Source organism: Austrofundulus limnaeus, unplaced genomic scaffold (genome assembly GCF_001266775.1).
Source record: "Austrofundulus limnaeus strain Quisiro unplaced genomic scaffold, Austrofundulus_limnaeus-1.0 Scaffold220, whole genome shotgun sequence".
Lineage (NCBI taxonomy): Eukaryota > Metazoa > Chordata > Actinopteri > Cyprinodontiformes > Rivulidae > Austrofundulus > Austrofundulus limnaeus.
In genome coordinates this window covers 878,115-896,702 of record NW_013952622.1, presented here as the reverse complement: position 1 = coordinate 896,702, position 18,588 = coordinate 878,115, and the positions used below count along the sequence as shown (strand labels likewise).

The 18,588-nt window shown below is 38.4% G+C and overlaps 1 protein-coding gene across 3 annotated transcripts in view; it reads right to left on the bottom strand.

Moving 5' to 3' along the window:
* LOC106525262 (voltage-dependent L-type calcium channel subunit beta-4) overlaps positions 1 to 9,769 on the bottom strand; it is a 34,589-nt gene extending 24,820 nt beyond the window's left edge. The window contains exons 1-2 of one of the 3 annotated variants that reach the window (XM_014019430.1): positions 9,399 to 9,769; positions 6,601 to 6,693 (exon numbers count right to left, since the gene is read on the bottom strand). In XM_014019430.1, the coding sequence (XP_013874884.1) occupies positions 6,601 to 6,693; positions 9,399 to 9,479 (174 nt within the window). In that variant the 5' untranslated portion in view covers positions 9,480 to 9,769. The remainder of the gene's footprint in view (positions 1 to 6,600; positions 6,694 to 9,398) is intronic. The other 2 variants (XM_014019432.1, XM_014019433.1) reach the window with 2 other exon arrangements.
* Between the last annotated feature and the right edge of the window lie 8,819 nt (positions 9,770 to 18,588).

Genomic DNA, 18,588 nt, shown 5'->3' with positions numbered 1-18,588 from the left:
GGCAGCTGAAGGTCGAGCTCAAGGCTTTCACATGATGTCTCTCTGAGGAGACAGGTCAGACTCGGAAACATCAGTCACACACCAGAATCGACTGTGACAGCCACCTCTGAGTGGCTGTGGGCCTGATTCACAGAGCTGCATCTGCCACCTTCTTGTGACTGTGAGTCTGATCCATCGCCCCAGATCAACAAAGAGACATCGACTCCTCTCCAAGACCCACTAGTGTCCAAGTGGGTAAACTGGGGGAGGAGCCACAAAGGAAAAGAACATTCAAAATGTTTAAAAATAAACAAAAATTAAAGTGCAAATTAAAATATAGTTGTATCTGCAACTGTATTTGATAATGTTTTGAACTTTTTAAAATATTGCATGGTTGAACCAGAGGCTGCACTTCATATTAGTGACAAACTTTGGTGTTTTTTGACGAGTTACCTTCCTTTTTGCCTTCTAATTTTAATTTAAAATAGGTTTCCATTCTCGGCAGGTTTCTAAGGTTCTTCTATGAATTAAAAAAGTTGTTAAACATCTGAGTGGTGCACTACTGCTACTAGTGGTGAGAAAGTGTATTGCACCTTATTCAAAATCAATGTGGTCCCACGGCCCTCTGCGGCCCAAAGTTAAAAACTGTTGTTCTTTTGAGGCCCTCAAGGTGGCGGTCATGGCCCACAATTGGGCCGCGGCCCATGGGTTAAGAATCCCTGGTGTAAATTATGTTTTGGTTAGGGTTAGGAATAGACTAGTAATTGTTAAGGTTAGGAAAAATGTCTAGGCATAAATGTTTACAAATAAATGGAAGTCAATACAAAGTCCTCAGTTTGATGCAAGTAAGGATGTTTGTGTACGTGTTTTTGCTACATCATGGGGACCATTTTCCAGAAAAACACAGCCTTGTGGAGACCCAATGCTCCTGATGGGGATCAAAATCTGGTTCCCCCAGGTACAGATGCTTATTTTGGGTGAAGTGTTAGGTTTAGGGCCAGGGTGTGAATTGAGTTTAGGCTAGATTTAGGGTCAGGTATGTACTGGAGTGACTAGTTTTAGGGTGACGGGTAAGGGTTAGGCTATAGCAAAGTCCCCATAAGGATAGAAAAAACAACTTGTGTGTGTGTCAGCCAAGGGAAAAGTGTGTCATTCAGCTAGTTAAGTCCTGAGAGGGCCAAATCATCCAACAACCAAGAGGCTTAACAACAAGGGAAATACAATTAATTAAATTATCATATTACTTGTAATTTAATAACAATAAAATTATTATTATTATTATTATTATTATTATTATTGTTATTATTATTAATAATAATAATAATAATAATAATAATAATGCTGTCACAAACAAACACTCAAAAAGTTCAGGTTGTAAAGTTACTGTTCATGAAGATTTAATGTGATTTGTTTGCTGTGCAAATGCAGCGGAAAGATCAGTTTTTTTCTGAACAGTTGAATTTATTTATTTTTGTTCATGAACTAAAAACTGAGTCTGTTGCAACATTTGTTTTTTTGATAACATTATTTACATACCATATCCTCACAGCTGTTGCTAAGTTTATCGCTTTAATGTCCCTTCTTCATTTACTCATCTATGAAATATATTCCTAGTGTTTTATAAAAGACGCTACCAAAATAAAGAACTGATTTTAGCAACTTTATAACAAGTTATATCATTTGCACAAGCATTGTTCAACTTTGTGTGTAGTTAAGAAAACTACAACTTGTTTGATATTTTCAATCATTTCACCTGCAGTTTATTTACTTTTCGTTAGTAATTCTACTTCCTGGTTTTCCTTCATTTATAGCCTGGTTTTTTGTGCATCATTGAGGAAAACGAACAAAATAAAACTTGTTTAAAACCACTGGACCTTTCTGCACTCTGATTACAGATCAGTACTTTAAAATGAACCCACCAGCTTTAACACTCACTGTTTACACTAGTTTTAATGGCAAAATGACATTTTAGCTTCTATTCAAAACACTGGAGCAGCTGCAGTAAGAGTTTTAGTTCAGGGAATTTAAACACGCAGAAAAGTGTTGTTTTCAGGTGCTTCCATCCACCACTGCTTGCACGGCATGCTCCACAAATACTGTTTCACCTCTATGACTTGTGAAAGAAAACATGACTTTAAGGACTTTTAGTGATTATACTGAACTTGATATCCTCACATAAACAGCAAGTGTCTGAAAGAACTCAGCATTGTTGCATTTTGATGATAAAGTGGGACTCATCGAACCCGGACCTCCAACAGGCCCTGAAGCAGTGTGCAACAAGGTGTGACATAAAATAAAATAATAATAATAACAATAAACTAAAACACCTTCAGGATTACGGTCTTGTCCACACAGAAACACAGTTTTTACAAAATGATATTTTTTTTATAGTTTCTGAAAATAACCTTTCAACATGTCTGAAAGGATGAAACAATTTAAAAAAATTAGCATATTTTAAAAAAAAGTTCAGATGACGATGATCCCACTCTGGCATGAGAAGTGATGAGCTGCAAAACGTTGGCTGCTGCAACCCAGTCCTACATAAACAAAAATAAATAAATTAATAAAAAAGAAAAGAAATCCACGAACGTCACAGTGATTGACATCTGAAGAGAGTTTTTTGTAGTAAGTTTCTCTCTATGCCTGTTATATGTGCACCTTAGCAAAATACAGCAGCTCATGAACCAGCGGATGGATTGTAATGAAACTCTCAGACAGTGATCCTTTCATGTACATCTACAACCAATTAACTGATTAAAAGCTGTTTTTATATGCAATCTGGTTCAAGATGGCCTCCTTGGTTACTAACCTTAGCAAACAAAATGACCGTTTGTTGTTTTGCAACTTTTCTAAAGATTGCTCTGTGTTTTTATATGCATTTTAGCTTATAGCATTTTAAGTATTTTGAAGTGTATTGTAATTATTATTTTGTAATTATGTAGTTTTACATTTAATATTTTAGGGTGACTTTTACCATCTGTCTAGAGAAATATAGCCTTCTGGCTAATTCTGGCATATTTACAGAAATGTTATTAATATGCACTGTCTCTGTTATAAATAAAGGAAATAAAAAAAAATGTTTTGCTGGTGATATCCATGATAATCAAAGATATTGTTTGATCAACGTTACACTGACTGATGGGGTTGTCTTTAGCTGTGTTTTTGATTAGAAATACTAAACCAAAATAGGGCTGCAACTAACAATCATTTTTATAAATCGATTAATCTGTTTATTTATTTTTTTTCGATTTATCGGCCAAATCATTAAAACGCTTAATTACATGACTATGAGTAGATATAAATTAAGTTAACTCCTTAAGGATGCAAGTTACTGATAACGAATTAATCTGAAGTTGATTTATCTTATAGATTGATTAACAAATAATTAATAAGCAGCCATTTAAAAAAAAACAGTTTTCTCTTAAGTCAAGGGGGTCTTCCCATAAAATGAAGGATTTTTTATAATCTCCTAATACATATTTTAACAATTTATTTTGCCAGCTGTATTAAATACTGACTGAAAAAAATGTGTATTTCTCCTACATGAAACATAACAGAAATTTAATAGGTTGCTGAATGAGGAAAATAGATTAAAATAATAAAATATGATTTTTAGATGTAAAACTATTATTAATTTATTATAATTAGAATTTATTTACATTTAACATTTATTTTCCTCTAATTCTTTACTTTTTGTTTCATTCTTGTCGGTTCTGTTTGACTAAAACATTGTTGGACCGACAGTTTCTGAAAAGAAGCAGACGCACAACTAACAGACAGTGGGTTTCTACAAAAACATAAAATCTACTTCAGTTCTGTGTTTGTCGATGTTGATAATTGGCTGGAGTGTTTCATACACAAACAGCACTAAGGCAATGCTTTCTTTGTTTGCAGGCTGCTGAATCAGCACAACATTGTAACCCAGAGCATCATACAGAAAGGCCTTAGAGCCAGAGGGTCCTATCCTGGTCTTTAAGAACCCCTATCCTGCTTGTTTTAGAGGTTTCTCTGCTCAAACACACCTGCTTTGAATGGACGGGTGATTAACAGGCTTCTGCAGAACTTGAAGAGGTAACTTTACCACTGAGTCGGGGAAACGAGTAAAACATGCAGGATAGTGGCCCTCGAGGACCAGCCCTGCCTTAGAGCAACACCCTGAAGCAGAAAGTGTTTCCTAAAGGGTGTCATTGTGTGTCCACACATGCACACACAATGCTGAGTGTTAAAAAAAGCCATGCCGGTGCGTTGAAACGCTCGTGTAGATCTGTGAGGAGTGCCATTCGCTGATTAATCAGAAAGTAAAACAGGTGCAGGAGGGAGGGGAGCTGGAGAGAGGAGGAGGCCAGGTGAAGGCAGACAAAGAGAAAACGAAGAACCTGCGGTGCGACGCAGAAAGACGGGGAACACACACACACACACAGGCTGAAACTGCATCCTGGTCGGATATACTCACTCAGCTCGCGTGGTGATGCTGCCGCCGTCGATCCGCCCTCCTCCACACACAAACGACACGCTTTGCGCGCACACAGACCGCACTAACAAGGGACGACCTGCACCGGAGCAGCCGCCGGCAGCACCTTCTTTTCTATTCTTACCCCACAACATCGCATCACAAACCCCACGACCAACGTTGCATTTGCGTCACTCGCTACAAAAAGAAGGAAAAAAAATACATAAAAAAATAACCACCACCCCTTTTCAATTTACATCCCTCTCACCTATTATTCCTCAAGTCCAGCTCAACGAGCGAGTAGCCGAGAGAGAGAGAGAGAGCAGCTGTTATTACCAAAGCACTCCCTCCAGATTTCCTCCCGCTGCTCCAAAAGCACCCTGTCCCACATATAACACATGCATCTGTACTGTATCCTGCTGCAGAAATGAGTCATACTCCACTGCTCCTCCATAGTCACAGCCCTACCCCTAGCACAGGCAAAGAAACTCTCTGCTCTGTTTGTGATTTCTCTTTTGTTTTTTTTACTCCCTTTGCATGAAACACTTTGTCACATCACCGACGTGGGGCAGGAGGAAGTGGGCGCCTGCTGTGAATGCAGAGGTAAGGCGATGATTGAAAAGAGACTAAAAGGTGCTTGTGTGAGCGCTGAACCCACACATCATCACGCTGCCCGAGGCCTTCACAATGAGCATCATGAATATTTTAAACCGCACAGTGTTCGGTGGGAATCTGGAGGTTGTCATTGAGCTGCCCGATCAGGATAACTAATGTCCCCCTCCGCTCTCTCTCTCTCTCTCTCTCTCTCTCTCTCTCCTCCCTGAAGAATTGTCTGCTCAGCCCTTTTTTCCCTCTTTTTCTCACCAACATCCCTCTGTTGCACAGCTTCACTTTCCTCACAATAATGATGAATTTGAGGTATTTTTTAACCCTATTTTTGCAGCTCATGTGTTCTTTCAGGAGAAAATAAATCAGTTTTTTTAACCTCCAAATAATAACTACAATGAACAGTTTAACAGTGAATCAAATGCCTTATTATTTGCTTTGGACACCACTCTACAAACCCTGTAGAAGCCTGCATATAATAAATATTTGAATATTACGTTTTACACATGACCGACTTTATTAATTTGTCAATATTTGCTCGATTACAAATGTGTATTATATCTGCCACACATTCACAAAGCCTAAAGTTAAAACATATTGTAACAAAAACTTATATTAAACTACCTGCTGATGCTGGTACAACAATTACTACCTTAATTTGACAAATGGCTCAATTAAACAAGCTATGAATTACGTAGATAATCAGGTATTATCATGGAGGGTCATATAACAAATGAAGTGAGTTTTGACCACGTGAGCATGTGATCCACTGTAGAAGCTACAATGCTAAGCCTTTACTGCTGGCAACATAGCAAAAAAAAAAGTTTTGATGATGCAGAAAACTTAAATGTTATTAATTAAATATTATCATATTTTTTTTTATTTTTGAGTGTAAATAAGCTGTCTAATGTATATAAAAATGACAGCTCACACAGACACCCAAATCAGTTATTGTTTTTAGGAAGATCTTGTGGAGGTAAACGACCATTAAAACAGTTTAAATGAGAGAAGAACATCATCAACAACAACCACACTAAAACAATTTGAGAATTGTTGTTTTTTTCAGTCATAGAGACTGTGTTAAATAAAACCAAAGCTCCATACGAGTCTTCCACACACACCTGACCTGAAAATGTTAATTAAAAACTGAGCTGTGTGGGGATTCAAGTGCAGCAAACTTTCATTTTCAAGCATTTTGCTGCCCTCTACTGGACAAAGCAACACCTGCAATTTAACGCAACAGGGCTTGGTGAAAGAACAAGAACAGAAACGATGAGGAATCTGAAAAATCCTAAACTATACGTGTTTTTGAATCCTTGCTATTTGCCGGTTCCTGGAAAAAAAAAATCATATAGGTTCTGCACTGGATCCAACAAAACACCCACAGACAAATATCCTCTGATGAAACCCTTCAAACCATAAGAGCTTTATTCACACTCTCACACAGCATGACCTACATTTTCCATAGAAGAAAGCGTCATTCCCTCCCACGAACGTTTAGTGTCTGAAATCTGTCACAGACAGCGACGTGTGCTGAACATTTTGTGCACAAAGGAAGCTTTTACCTGACGTTTGATGAAGCTGGATGTCGTGTCAGAAGATGTGCTGCCATCCGAGCGTTTGAAGCGACTCTTGCGTTTAGGCAACTTCCTGGGCAACTGTGAGGAAAAAAAAAGACACACGTTAAGAAAGATTTGGTAATGTTTAACAACATAAAGTGCGTATATTTAAATCAAACTGAGCTTAAAACAAAAGTCTTGATAACCTACGTTACGCCCCAAAAGAGACGATGCAGCTATTTTATGTCGTCGTCGCTCAGAAAAAAGTTAAAATATGCAAAATGAGACGTAAAATAATACAAATACTAAGTGCTGCAATGAGCTGTGTCGAAACAGGCTTTTTTAAATAGGTCATATTGATCCATAATGTAAGTTAAAAATGGCCAAAATTTGAAAGAAAACCCCAAATTTGACCTGAATTACACAGCAAGTGAACAGGGAAGGAAATCAACTAAATAAATAAAAGTCTGACATTCCATGAAAGAGTTTGTATCATATTTAGAATAGAAATAGAATAAAATAGAAACAGCCTTTATTGTCCCGCGCAGGGAAATTCAGGTGTAATAGCAGCAGCAGGTACAGTATATTGCTTTGTGACATTAACAACTGTAGCAATAATAATAGAATTAAAGATGGTACGCATAAAAATAAACATAAAATAAAATAAAAATAAGAACAATAATTACTGTACTATCACGATGAATTAGATTAAAAAATGAGAATAAAAGCAAGATGCCATGCAGAATATCAGAAAATGACAAGAAAAAAATAAAAGTCACGAAACTCATGATCTGAGGGGGTGTGCACGTGTGTCAGCTACTACCACCCAGCTCAGTATCTGTAAAATGTGATATGTTAAAACGATATTTGTGTTTGCAAGCTTTTCCTAACTGTGGCAGCCACCTTGAAATGCTGTTTTTTGTTCAGATTCATCCAATTGGTTATGAGATATTTTACTAACAGACAGGCAGAATTGACCAGAAAGGTTAAATGCAGTGTTTTGCAATAGTACTAAGAGCTGAGGATGATTCTGAGCTTCTAACATATTGAATTTAAGCTCAAAACTGACTGAGTTACAGACATTCTTGTGGATGTTACAGCGACTTAGCTGTAGGGCTGTGTATTGGCAAGAATTTGGCGATACGATACATATCATGACAGAGGGGTCACGATACGATATATCCCGATATATTGCGATACTGTAAACAAGGCGATATATTGCGATTTTTTTGTCCAAAAATTCTATTAATTAAAAACCTCTTACAGGGGAAAAAAATGAAAAACCAAAATTCATTGTCTCAGAAAATTCTAATATTACATAGACATACTTTTGATACATTTAGCTGTGTTCTGCTTTGTATGTATTTTATTTTATTTGTTTCATATTTCTTATTTCATCCATGTTTTCAATTATTAGCCTAAATTTCCCATTGTAATAAATAGTTTGAAAATATATTTTTTGCAGCTTTTAGTTTTTAATATTAATTTACAATATGGTCACCCAACACTTAACAATAGCCTCTACCTCAACAGGTAGAGGAGCCAAATGGCTGGCTCACTGCTGCCAACTAGTGGTCAGAGGCTGAACTACAACATAAAATGAACGGCTGGCAGGAAAGTTGACATTTTAAACCTTAATAAAAAAATCGATACAGGGCTTTAGAATATCGATACAGTATCGGGAAATGAAATATTGCGATATTTCAGTGTATCGATATTTTCTTACACCCCTTAGCTGTGCCGGATATCCTGAATGTAGAAGTTTATTCAGTGATTACTTTCTGACACTTTCATCAAAATCTATTCAGTGATTCATTAGATAAATTAACACTTAGTGCAGTGTTTGTTTACGTCTAGTATGCTTTTGCTAAGTTTTGTAACCTTAATTCTTTGCATGTGTGCAGACAGATGTTGGATGTATTGTATTGTTTTCTTGACGTATATCTCACATATCATCAATTCTTTCTTTCACTTTTTTCCATTACATTGTAACTTTTCTTTTCTTTCCTTCCTTTTTCCTTTATTTCTAATCTTTTCTTGTCTATCTAAAAAAACACTGATGATGAAGAAACTAAGATACTAATATTCAGATATTTAGTACTGCTTTCTACTGAAGTGGTAAAAAACACTTAGTGCACACATAATGGCAAAAAAGAGGACTAAGCCACAAAAAGCATAATTTGCCAATAAAATAAATAAAAATAAAAACATTACCATCCACTGTTAAAATATGCAAACTAATACTACAAATTTATTCTGAATACTTTGCTTAGTTCAGGACTTTTTCCTGCTTACTTCCTGGAACAAACTGGCTTATTTTCATGCTCATTTTTCTTACAATGTATTTAGAGAAATAAATAGGTGTAACCAAGACAAACTCATATCTTTTCTTACAGAAACACAAATTTTAGAGCTTGATCTGCTCAATAACACCAATAAAACCCTGCAGTCCAGTAATGCTGCTGCTGTGCTTGCTTTTCCTTTTTTTTTTTTTTTTTTTTTTTATTACTGTAGCTGAAGCCTGGCAGGAAATCACAGAAATAAATAATAAAACATGAAATGCACACCCAGGCCTGATCTGTGACTGAACCAGCTGATGAGACGAGCTGTCAGCCGGTCTTTCTGTGCAGATTTAACCATAGCACCGGTTCAAACCTCTCAAACATCAACCTGCAGGTCGTCTAAAGCCAGGCAGGGGGATAAAGGACCACCTGCCTCGCTCGGACAACAATCTGAAATCTTTAGCTAATCATCCCCTCGGAGGACAGCTCCGTCGGTGCCGATCGTGAAAAGTGAGGATTTACCTGAAAATAATGCGACTGAGAGCCGGTTTCCACAGCAGACAGAGGCTCTACGGGCGATTTGGACATTTTAACTTGCACCATCTATTGAGAGCACAGGGAGGCGGGATGCACCGACATGAAACAAGAAGGAGCAACGAAAAAAACATCTAAACTATGCGGTCAGGCGAGGAGGAAATGGTCCGAAGGAGGTGGAGGAAAATAAACGGTTAATAACATCTAGAACGAGCTGACAAATAAATTAAATAAAAAGAGAGAGGAAAAATAATGCTTCAACAACCCCCTCAAGATGGTTTACATCGGAGGAGAAGAGCAACAGCGAGCAGGAGGAGAAAAATTACAGCGAAATTTTAGGCGTCATCGCACGCGCAGTCGTACAGGGCCGCAGCTAAGAGGGTCTGCCTGGGGGGGCTGGGGTCCACTCAGACCACCAAAAACTGACTCATACATGTACAATGTACATCTTTTTACTTCAAAACGAGTGCTGCTTTTAGTCCCTGCAGAGTATTTATTTGTTAAACAGGAGAGTCAAATGAATCAGACCACGGTCAAATGAATCTGTGGGAAGGGGTTATCTGCGGAATCAAAGTGGGCGTGTCACAAGAGTGGGCGTGTCAAAAGCATAAACACTGTGGGCTACGAGGCCTACATGACGACATCCTTATGCTGCGTTCACACCGAACGCGATTTCAGCTTCAAAATCGCAGCCAACGCTGAAGTTTGAAGCTTGTGCACTTTGAGGTCAGACGCAGGACAGCTCTTGAAGCGCTGCACGGCYACAGCCTCCCCYRCCCTCCCTCCTCTGTCGGGCTCTGTTTAATGTTGGACGAGGAAGTGGCTTTGTTTCATTTACAGAGAGCAAGAGCATGTCACGTTCATCAGATAATTAATTCATTATTAATTCACCAGATAATTCAGAGTAGAGGCTCACAGCTCGCTTTCAGGACTATTTTTCCAGTCTGATGAGTCGCTGCCATGCATTGGAGCGGATCAGGACACGACTGCAGGCACTCATTTCAGCTAAAGAGCTCCTCTCCATCTGTTTCAGGTTAGTGGACATCATTCAGTAAACTGTCCCGTCAGGAAATATGTCGCTACGTCACACAGTGGAGTCTCTCTGATTGGTTGATGCGGCGCGTCGAGCTGCAAAAGTTCAGATTTTCTAACTTCAGCGATTTGCGCCTCAGCGCGTCGAACGCTCAGATCGTTCAACTCGTTAAAATCGTTCAAATCGCGCTGCTCTAATCGCGCTTGAGGCGCCGCAGCACTTCCCGACGCTGATTGAAGCGCGTCCACCATAGACTTTGTATGTAAACCTGATGCTCCTGATGCTGAAATCGCGTTTGGTGTGAACGCACCATTAGATCCTGCTTCATGTCTGAAAACGATTTCAGTTGTCCCCCTCCTACAGTGCTGCTATTGCCAGTATCACTCCACCCCCTGTTAACAATAGGTGTTAATTAGGTGTCAACGATAGCCATGTGATATGAGTATCAGTCACATGGAAGCAGTGCTTAAAAACCTGAATTTTGCCTGAAACTCTCAGACTGAAGAAGTCTCTTGGAGGAGAGACGAAGTGTTGCTTTTAGCTTCGGTGACCGAGGTCAAGTTAAGGGTCAAGATCATCCGTCTTTCAACAAACGCAAAGATGTCCCCCAGCAGCTAACATGTTCTGTAACAGGGAGCCTGAGCTGTTCTGTGTGGACGCTAAGGCAGAGACTCAAATCTTTCTTGTTTTATTGCCCTGAGAACGCTGCATCAGTGTTTGGTTTAAATACGTGACAGATTTTAGCAAAAAAACAAACAAACAAAAAACGTGTTGATAGTAAAGTAAGGAGTCCCGGCGCACAGTTTCAGATGTTATCGATGTTACACATGAAAAAAGTGACAGATGMTTCAGATTGGACCCAAAATATTCCCTTTCCTTTGAAAACGTATTTTCTTCCCTCGTGACCTCTTCCTCCCTCCCTGTTAGTCTTCATTTTTCATCCTCTCTGACCTTGGGATCAGACCGAGCACCCCCCCCCCCCCGCACTTCAAATCTGACATTAGAAATAAAACAAGATTTTTGCGAAGTTGCTGTTTTTTGTGATGTTTGAAATAGCAGCTCGTCACATCACATTTYTTTTAGAGCTAATAATCTCCCCCGTGAGCAGGGGGAGTGCTGGTGCTGCTGGTGGGGGAGAGTCAAGATAACGTCCATCATAAAGTCAGCAGATTGACAAGATTATTTGTCCTGCAGAGGCAGGAKATCAGATCCCTGAACCCGATCAACAGGAAATTAAAGAGAACAACAAGGTTGAGCCCAAAGCCAACAGCTCTACAGTGAACAGATCCTGGCAGCAGCAGTTTGAAACTGGAGTGCTGTGCCAGTTTAGATTAATTATTTTAACACTGAAACGTTTGCAACTTATTTTAATAGTTTTTTATGAGTAATAAGAGAAAATGTACTCTATTAACCCCCAATTTAAATTAATTCCCATCACACCTGTGAGCACACATGGATTTGAAATCTGCGATCTTCCAAGGATCACCAAATCAGAGGCCAGAGGAGGTACAGTATGTGAAGAAACAAAAGCTAAGTTCACACTGCTGGTCTTGTTCAATTAAGATGTTTACATCTGATCTGATTTTTTTTATTTGGTTGTTCACATTTCAATTTAAATGCAATGATTTTTCCACATTTATTCTTTTGTATTGAAGTTTAAGGAAAAGCCTGTAAAACACTGACAACATGGCTTGCTGACAGTTAAGAGCTTAACTAGAAGGGAGAACAAAAACCAAAAATAAACACAAAAAATACCAAAATGAAGCCAAACACACTGATCTTTACTCTCTGCTCCTGAAAACATTAGAATACAACCTCATGACTTAGTCACACAAACTGTACGTGCTCATYATCTTCTAAAATGTGTAAAATGTTTAGTGTTGGTAGTTTGATAGTTTCTTGTTTATATTTTTATTGTAGTTAGAGAGAGCTTTCAGATTTTATGTTGGCATTTCTGGATCTTCATTTATTTTATATTAATCTATTTGTTTTTTTAATTAGAATATTTAGGGTTGTATTTTCTTTCACATATATACAGTAAATTATAATATGTAAAATTGTTTAAAAATAGGCTACAGAACTTTCAGTTGTTATGGTTCTTCAGGCTTTTGATTTATTATGTAGCTGTTAATTGTAAATGAGTTACATTCATTTTATTTTCATTAGATTTAAGTGGATATTTCATTTAAATACTTTAAAATCTTTTTTGCTTTTTATTTAGTATTTCCCACTTATATCCAGTTTTCATTGACTCAAGATTTACAAACCTACTGCTCACAGCAGGTTTCACTCCAGACCGTGAGAGGCAGTGCTGGGCGAGTGACGCTGTGTCAGACCAATGGGAGTCTGAACGAATCAGTGCACTTACATCGTTCACCACTACAGGAGTGGTGCTGTGCTTGTGATTCACCCTTAAAGAGACATTAGCTTGGAGTGTTGGTGAGCTGTGAGCTCAACTGTACTGGGAACTGAACGAATCAGTTAATGAAGTGATTTGATTCGGTTCGTTCACTGAATTGATTCATTAAAATGAACGAATCATTCGTGAACAACACAACACTACAACATGGGCGTAGAACCAGGCGTACGCAACTTTTTTATGTGTACGCACCTTGATACACGAGGGCCCTGGGGCCTCATGTATCAACGGTGCGTACACACAAAAACCTTGCGTACGCCATTTTCCACGCAAAACTCCAGATGTATCAAAACTGAAATGAACGTGGAAATGTGTACACCCCCCCCCCACCCTTGATCTCTCTTCACAAGTGAGAGTGAATGCGCAATTGCTTGAGAAACCTTTCCAAAAATGAGGTCTGATAGTTATCAAACTGTCTATATCATTTCTCTAGGCAGATGCAATGTTTTATTGACTTACCTCATTTCCTTATGGACTGAGGTAAGGTCAACACACTGAACAAAATGCTACAAAGACCTGTAGAAGCTGCAGAGACTGACAGGACTGTGTTTGTCTGTGTCCTTCCTCAGCCACCTGAGTCCAGCHGTGAGGACCAGCACTGCTCAGCAGCTCCACCTGCTGGCTGATGAGATGGGGGCCGATGCAGTTCTGACWTCAGGACCTGGTTTCACCTCAGGCTTCCTCCTGGCTCTCAGTCAGATGTGTCTGGATGCTGCAGCTGCAGTCAGGTCAGTTAGCCTCGTCTTTAGCTCACAGTTTATAATCAAACATTCACTAACTTCAACACATCATTCCTACATTAAAACCTAAATATATGTGTGTCCATCTCTGCAGGCCCCATGGACATGCTGTCCATGTCGGTGAGTATACACAGGTGAGTATCTTACAGGTGAGTATCTTACAGGTGAGTATCTTACAGGTGAGTATCTTACAGGTGAGTTTGTTTTCAGAACGTACTCAGTTTTGTTTAGGCTAAAAGAAAGAACACATGGTAACACACACACCAACTCTTTGTCTGTTCTAACCTTACAGACTGAAATGATCAGAAAGTATAAAACACAAAAATGAATCTAATATTCAATTAATCAGTTACAAAATTTCTTTAATCCCTCTCTTGACATATATAAAATGTGTCAAAACTATAAGAAATTTTATGAAAACTTTATAAAGAGAAGTTATAACATCTGTAATCATAGCATAGAAAGCTCTCAACAACCAAGCTCCTTGAAATGTTTATTGTAATTATTTCCATCGATAACATGTTTTTTTTCTCTCTCTCTCTCTCTTTCAGAAGAAGATGCACCTGGACCAGTCCTCCTGTGTTTGTCTGTGTCTCTTTCCTGTCCCCCAAACCCAGGCCGGTCGAGGCAGATGGCCGCCTGTCCTGAGCCTGGTTCTGCTGGAGGTTTCTTCCTGTTAATAGGTAGTTTTTCCTCTCCACTGTCACTAATGTGCTGCTCAGGATGGGAGACTGTGGTGAAATAAAGATTCAACACAGTCTGCTGGCTTCTTTAGATTTAGACTTGGTGCTATATAAACTGAATTAAATTCAATTAATGAGAAATATTTGATAAAAGAAATTCTTCCCCTAAACCATGACGGTGAACAATCTTTGTTTTCAGCTCATTTGAAAGTTGTTTTCAGACTCCCATGCTGCCACTCTTCAGAGAAGTTGCAAAGAGGAGAAAAACTTGCAATTGCCTCCCTTAAATACTGTTATGTAATAATTATGTTTATCTGTTCTACCTTGACACTGTCCAGTAATCATATCTCATGATAACTAGTTTCGGCTGTTTTAATCTATCGGCCCAGACTTCAAGACTCCAGCAATGCATGACCTCTTTTATTTTGATAAGGTGTTTCTGGGCTGACAGCCCTGTCATTGTTTAGATGGTTCACAGTTGGCGAACTGTGATTGGTTGTAAGGATGTTACAGGATGTTATATTATCGGCTGCTCAGCGCTGACGAGCCAGCCACAACTTGACAGACTTCTCTGATTGACTTCTGCTCTGTTGTTGCTCAAATTAAATCATTTGACGACCATACACGCAGACTTTCTGTGCTTTTATTCCAACGTGTTTCTGCATTCTTGGTAAATCGTGCCACCACAATACCCTTTCTCATAACTGGAGTTACCTGTGTATCGAGGTCAAGGGTCACTGAACTTACCAAACCAAATTTGAGTTCCAATAATTTGTTCAAAAGGTTTTGAAATCAATAAAATGAAAACGGTGTCCAAATGTATGCACCTGCCTAATTTTGCTTAACCAATTATTGCACACTTTCTGTAAATCATATAAAATTCTTTTCTCTTCTCACATATCAATGTGTTTGTCCCCTATATGATATATTTAACTGATTTTTTTATCCAAAAAATCAATGATTTATAAAGGTAAATCAGAAAAATAAACAAGGGTGCCCAAACTTTTGCACCCCACTGTAAATGTGTTAGCGTGTGTGAAGTGTGTGTGAGTGAGAAATCTAGTGATGCAGCGTCAGAATGAATGGTCTTTTCTAAACGCCTGTACTATTGTTAGAGTTCTTATTTTTTACCAAAATGAGTCATATTAAAAGGAGGAAATTACCAGTGCTGAATCAGCACCGACCTCACTGACCTTAAATCAAGCCATGCATCCCATTTTAAACATATATGCAAAATAAACAGACTATTTCAAAATCTTTTTATTATTATTGCATTTCAGTCACTGGGTAATATTTCTGAAATGTAATTACTGTAACAAAGAGTCAAGCCACAGCCTTTTCTTTATTTAACTGAGACACATCTGACTGAGTAAAGGCTTCAAAATAATTCAAACACAATGCTATTTCTATACAATTATTTGTATTCCTGTTCAGTTTGGCATTGTTTGTAATCAGTCTCATGTTTGTACGGTTCACAAAGCTCCGCGGCTGGTAAAGCCAACATAATTAATGCTTTTTTCTGTCCGTTGGTGCATCTGTGTCTGAAAAAAACTGACAAATAAAAATGTCAAGCTGTGGGTTTTACACGAGGTTACAGTACATGCCACAACCAGGAGGAGCAATGTGTTTCAGTGCATGCTGCTTACCAAGAAACCACTCCTAGATGGCAGATTTTACACATCCTGTTTTTGTACAACTTTAATAATTGGTTATTATTATATTTGAGAGGATTCAGTTACATGTGAAGTCTTTACTACTATAATATTTATTTATTTAACCAGATAAATCCTTTTAAGATCTTTTGCATGTGAGGCCTGTGCCTGAAGACAAATAAACGTGTGTTTTAAGACTGCAGGAAGAAACTGGAGAAAACCCAGGCAAACAGTGGAAAATGTAAAGTCCACACAGAAAGACTCCAGGTATGAACCGGGTATCAAACCAAGGACATTTTCACTGTGAAGCAACAGGGTTAACCAGGTGGTTCTGTCAAAATACTCTATACTATTTCCCAATCTGGCATTATTTTCTATAAAAGTATATTATGATCACTGACCACTTTGTATTATTTACCATCAATAGGGTCCATATGTATGTATTTTTCCCCTGAACAGTGCCTGCCAGGTACTCTGGAATTTAGGTACTGGGGGACATAGGTACTGGGGAACAAAATTACTGAGGAACATAGGTACTGAGGAAATAAAGTACTGGAGAACAACAGTACTGAGGAACATACATAGGTACTGGGGAACAAAAGAACTGAGGAACATATGTACTGGGGAACATACAGTAGGTACTGAGGAACAAAAGTACTGGGGAACAACAGTAATGAGGAACATAGGTACTGGGGAACATAGGTACTGGGGGACATAGATACTGGGGAACATAGGTACTGGGGAACAAAAGTACTGAGGAACATAGGTACTAGGAACATATGTACTGGGGAACATAGGTACTGGGGAACATAGGTACTGAGGAACATAGGTACTGAAGAACAAAGATACTGTAGAACATAGGTACTGAGGAACATAGGTACTGAGGAACATAGGTACTAGGAACATATGTACTGAGGAACAAAAGTACTGGGGAACAACAGTACTGGGGAACATAGGTACCGGGGAGCATGGGTACTGGGGAACAAAAGTACTGGGGAACATAAGTACTGNTTATATTTTTTGAAAGACAATTTTATTTTTGAAATACCCATTAGTGAAAACAGGAAGTTATATGTATAGCTAGGCAACTTGGTAGCTGACAGACTAAATACATGCTTGTATGAAGGCTGACTAGAATAAACATAAAGTACTTCCTACATAAGATTGTAGACCTGATTTATATCCAGACCAGGTGAACACAACATCTGATTAAACACCTATTTCAGAGCATCTAATAAATAAGTAATATCTAATGTTAGAAATTAAATCWATTACTTAGACTCTGGACCCACATGAGCTCCATGGAGTTAGTTGAGGATTACCAATTTAAATACAATAATTACAGACAGGACTGAGTGATGTTTACTCAGATCTGAAGTGAAAGTCATGAGATATTTACCATAAAGACAACTGAAATCACAGACGTTACATTAACAGCACAAGTGGACTTATGATTTATATTAGTCTTACTACTACTAACGCCACCATCATCACTATTACATTCATGTAAAGGTGCCTTACAAAGACACAGTACAGAGAAAAATATGTTCTTTATTTTACTTTTTGTAATTTCACTTTTTTTGTAATTTCAAGATAGGCTCTTCCTCCRGTCATTACTGTACCATCATATGAAATTACTAGACTTAACTAATTCACCTGAATGAGTCCCATGCAGCAAAACTGCAGGATGTTTTTATCCAGGAAGCCACCATCAAAGAATCCYTTGTCTCTCAGGTCAGCYAACAAGGACAGCCAGAACTCCATGCACTCCATACGAAGAAAGCACCACCAGTACTRTATTCTTTGATTTGCTGTGCTTGCTCCTTCCAGGTAGCTGTCAAGAGGGTCGTTGGGTTGAATGTCAAGGAGCAAACGCTGGAAATCTCTGACAGAAACGTCTTCTGTACCTAGATCCCCCCTAACAACTCTCGGGCACCCACCCAAACGCTGCACTGCTTCAATGTGATATCCCTCAATCACCTTCGGATCACTATTTGTTGTGTAGGCGTTAAGCCACATCATTTTTCTCCAAAATCCATCTATGGCTCCGTTAATACAAATGCCATAGGGCTTCAGTTTATCATAAGAGTCAATGTGCCAAATAAAGTTTGGACCCTTTGAGAAGCAGTTCCTTCTTGTAGACGTCTTCCTTGCCTTAAGGACACTCCGCTTGGATCCAGTTCCCTCATGACCAGACGCACGRCCTCTTTTCTCACCCCAAGTCCACATTGTCTGATTTTGGCAAACATCCAACGATAACCGTGAAGKTGTCCAGACCACTGAAGTTAGTAATCAGACTAATATTTTTGTTTCTGGTCAGTTAGGAAACTATTTCTATTCATTAAATATCCAAGTTTTTTATTCCTTTCTTTAAAATCACAGGTTTCCGTCTGGTTCCTGAATCTTTGGTTTCTTTAATCTGTTTGAACCGGGTCAAATAATGTGGGTTTGAAAAAAAAAGGGAAATTATAGTTTAATTTTATTATTCACTGTATGTAAACATCTGGTTTTAACTGTAGTTTTCCCCCTTAATGAAACTTAAAATATGACTCATTTTCCACCAAACACAATCCAATAAATCAACTCTTTTTTGTTTCTCATTCTGAAGTAGAGCTGCCACAAACAATTATTTTTATAATCGATTAATCACC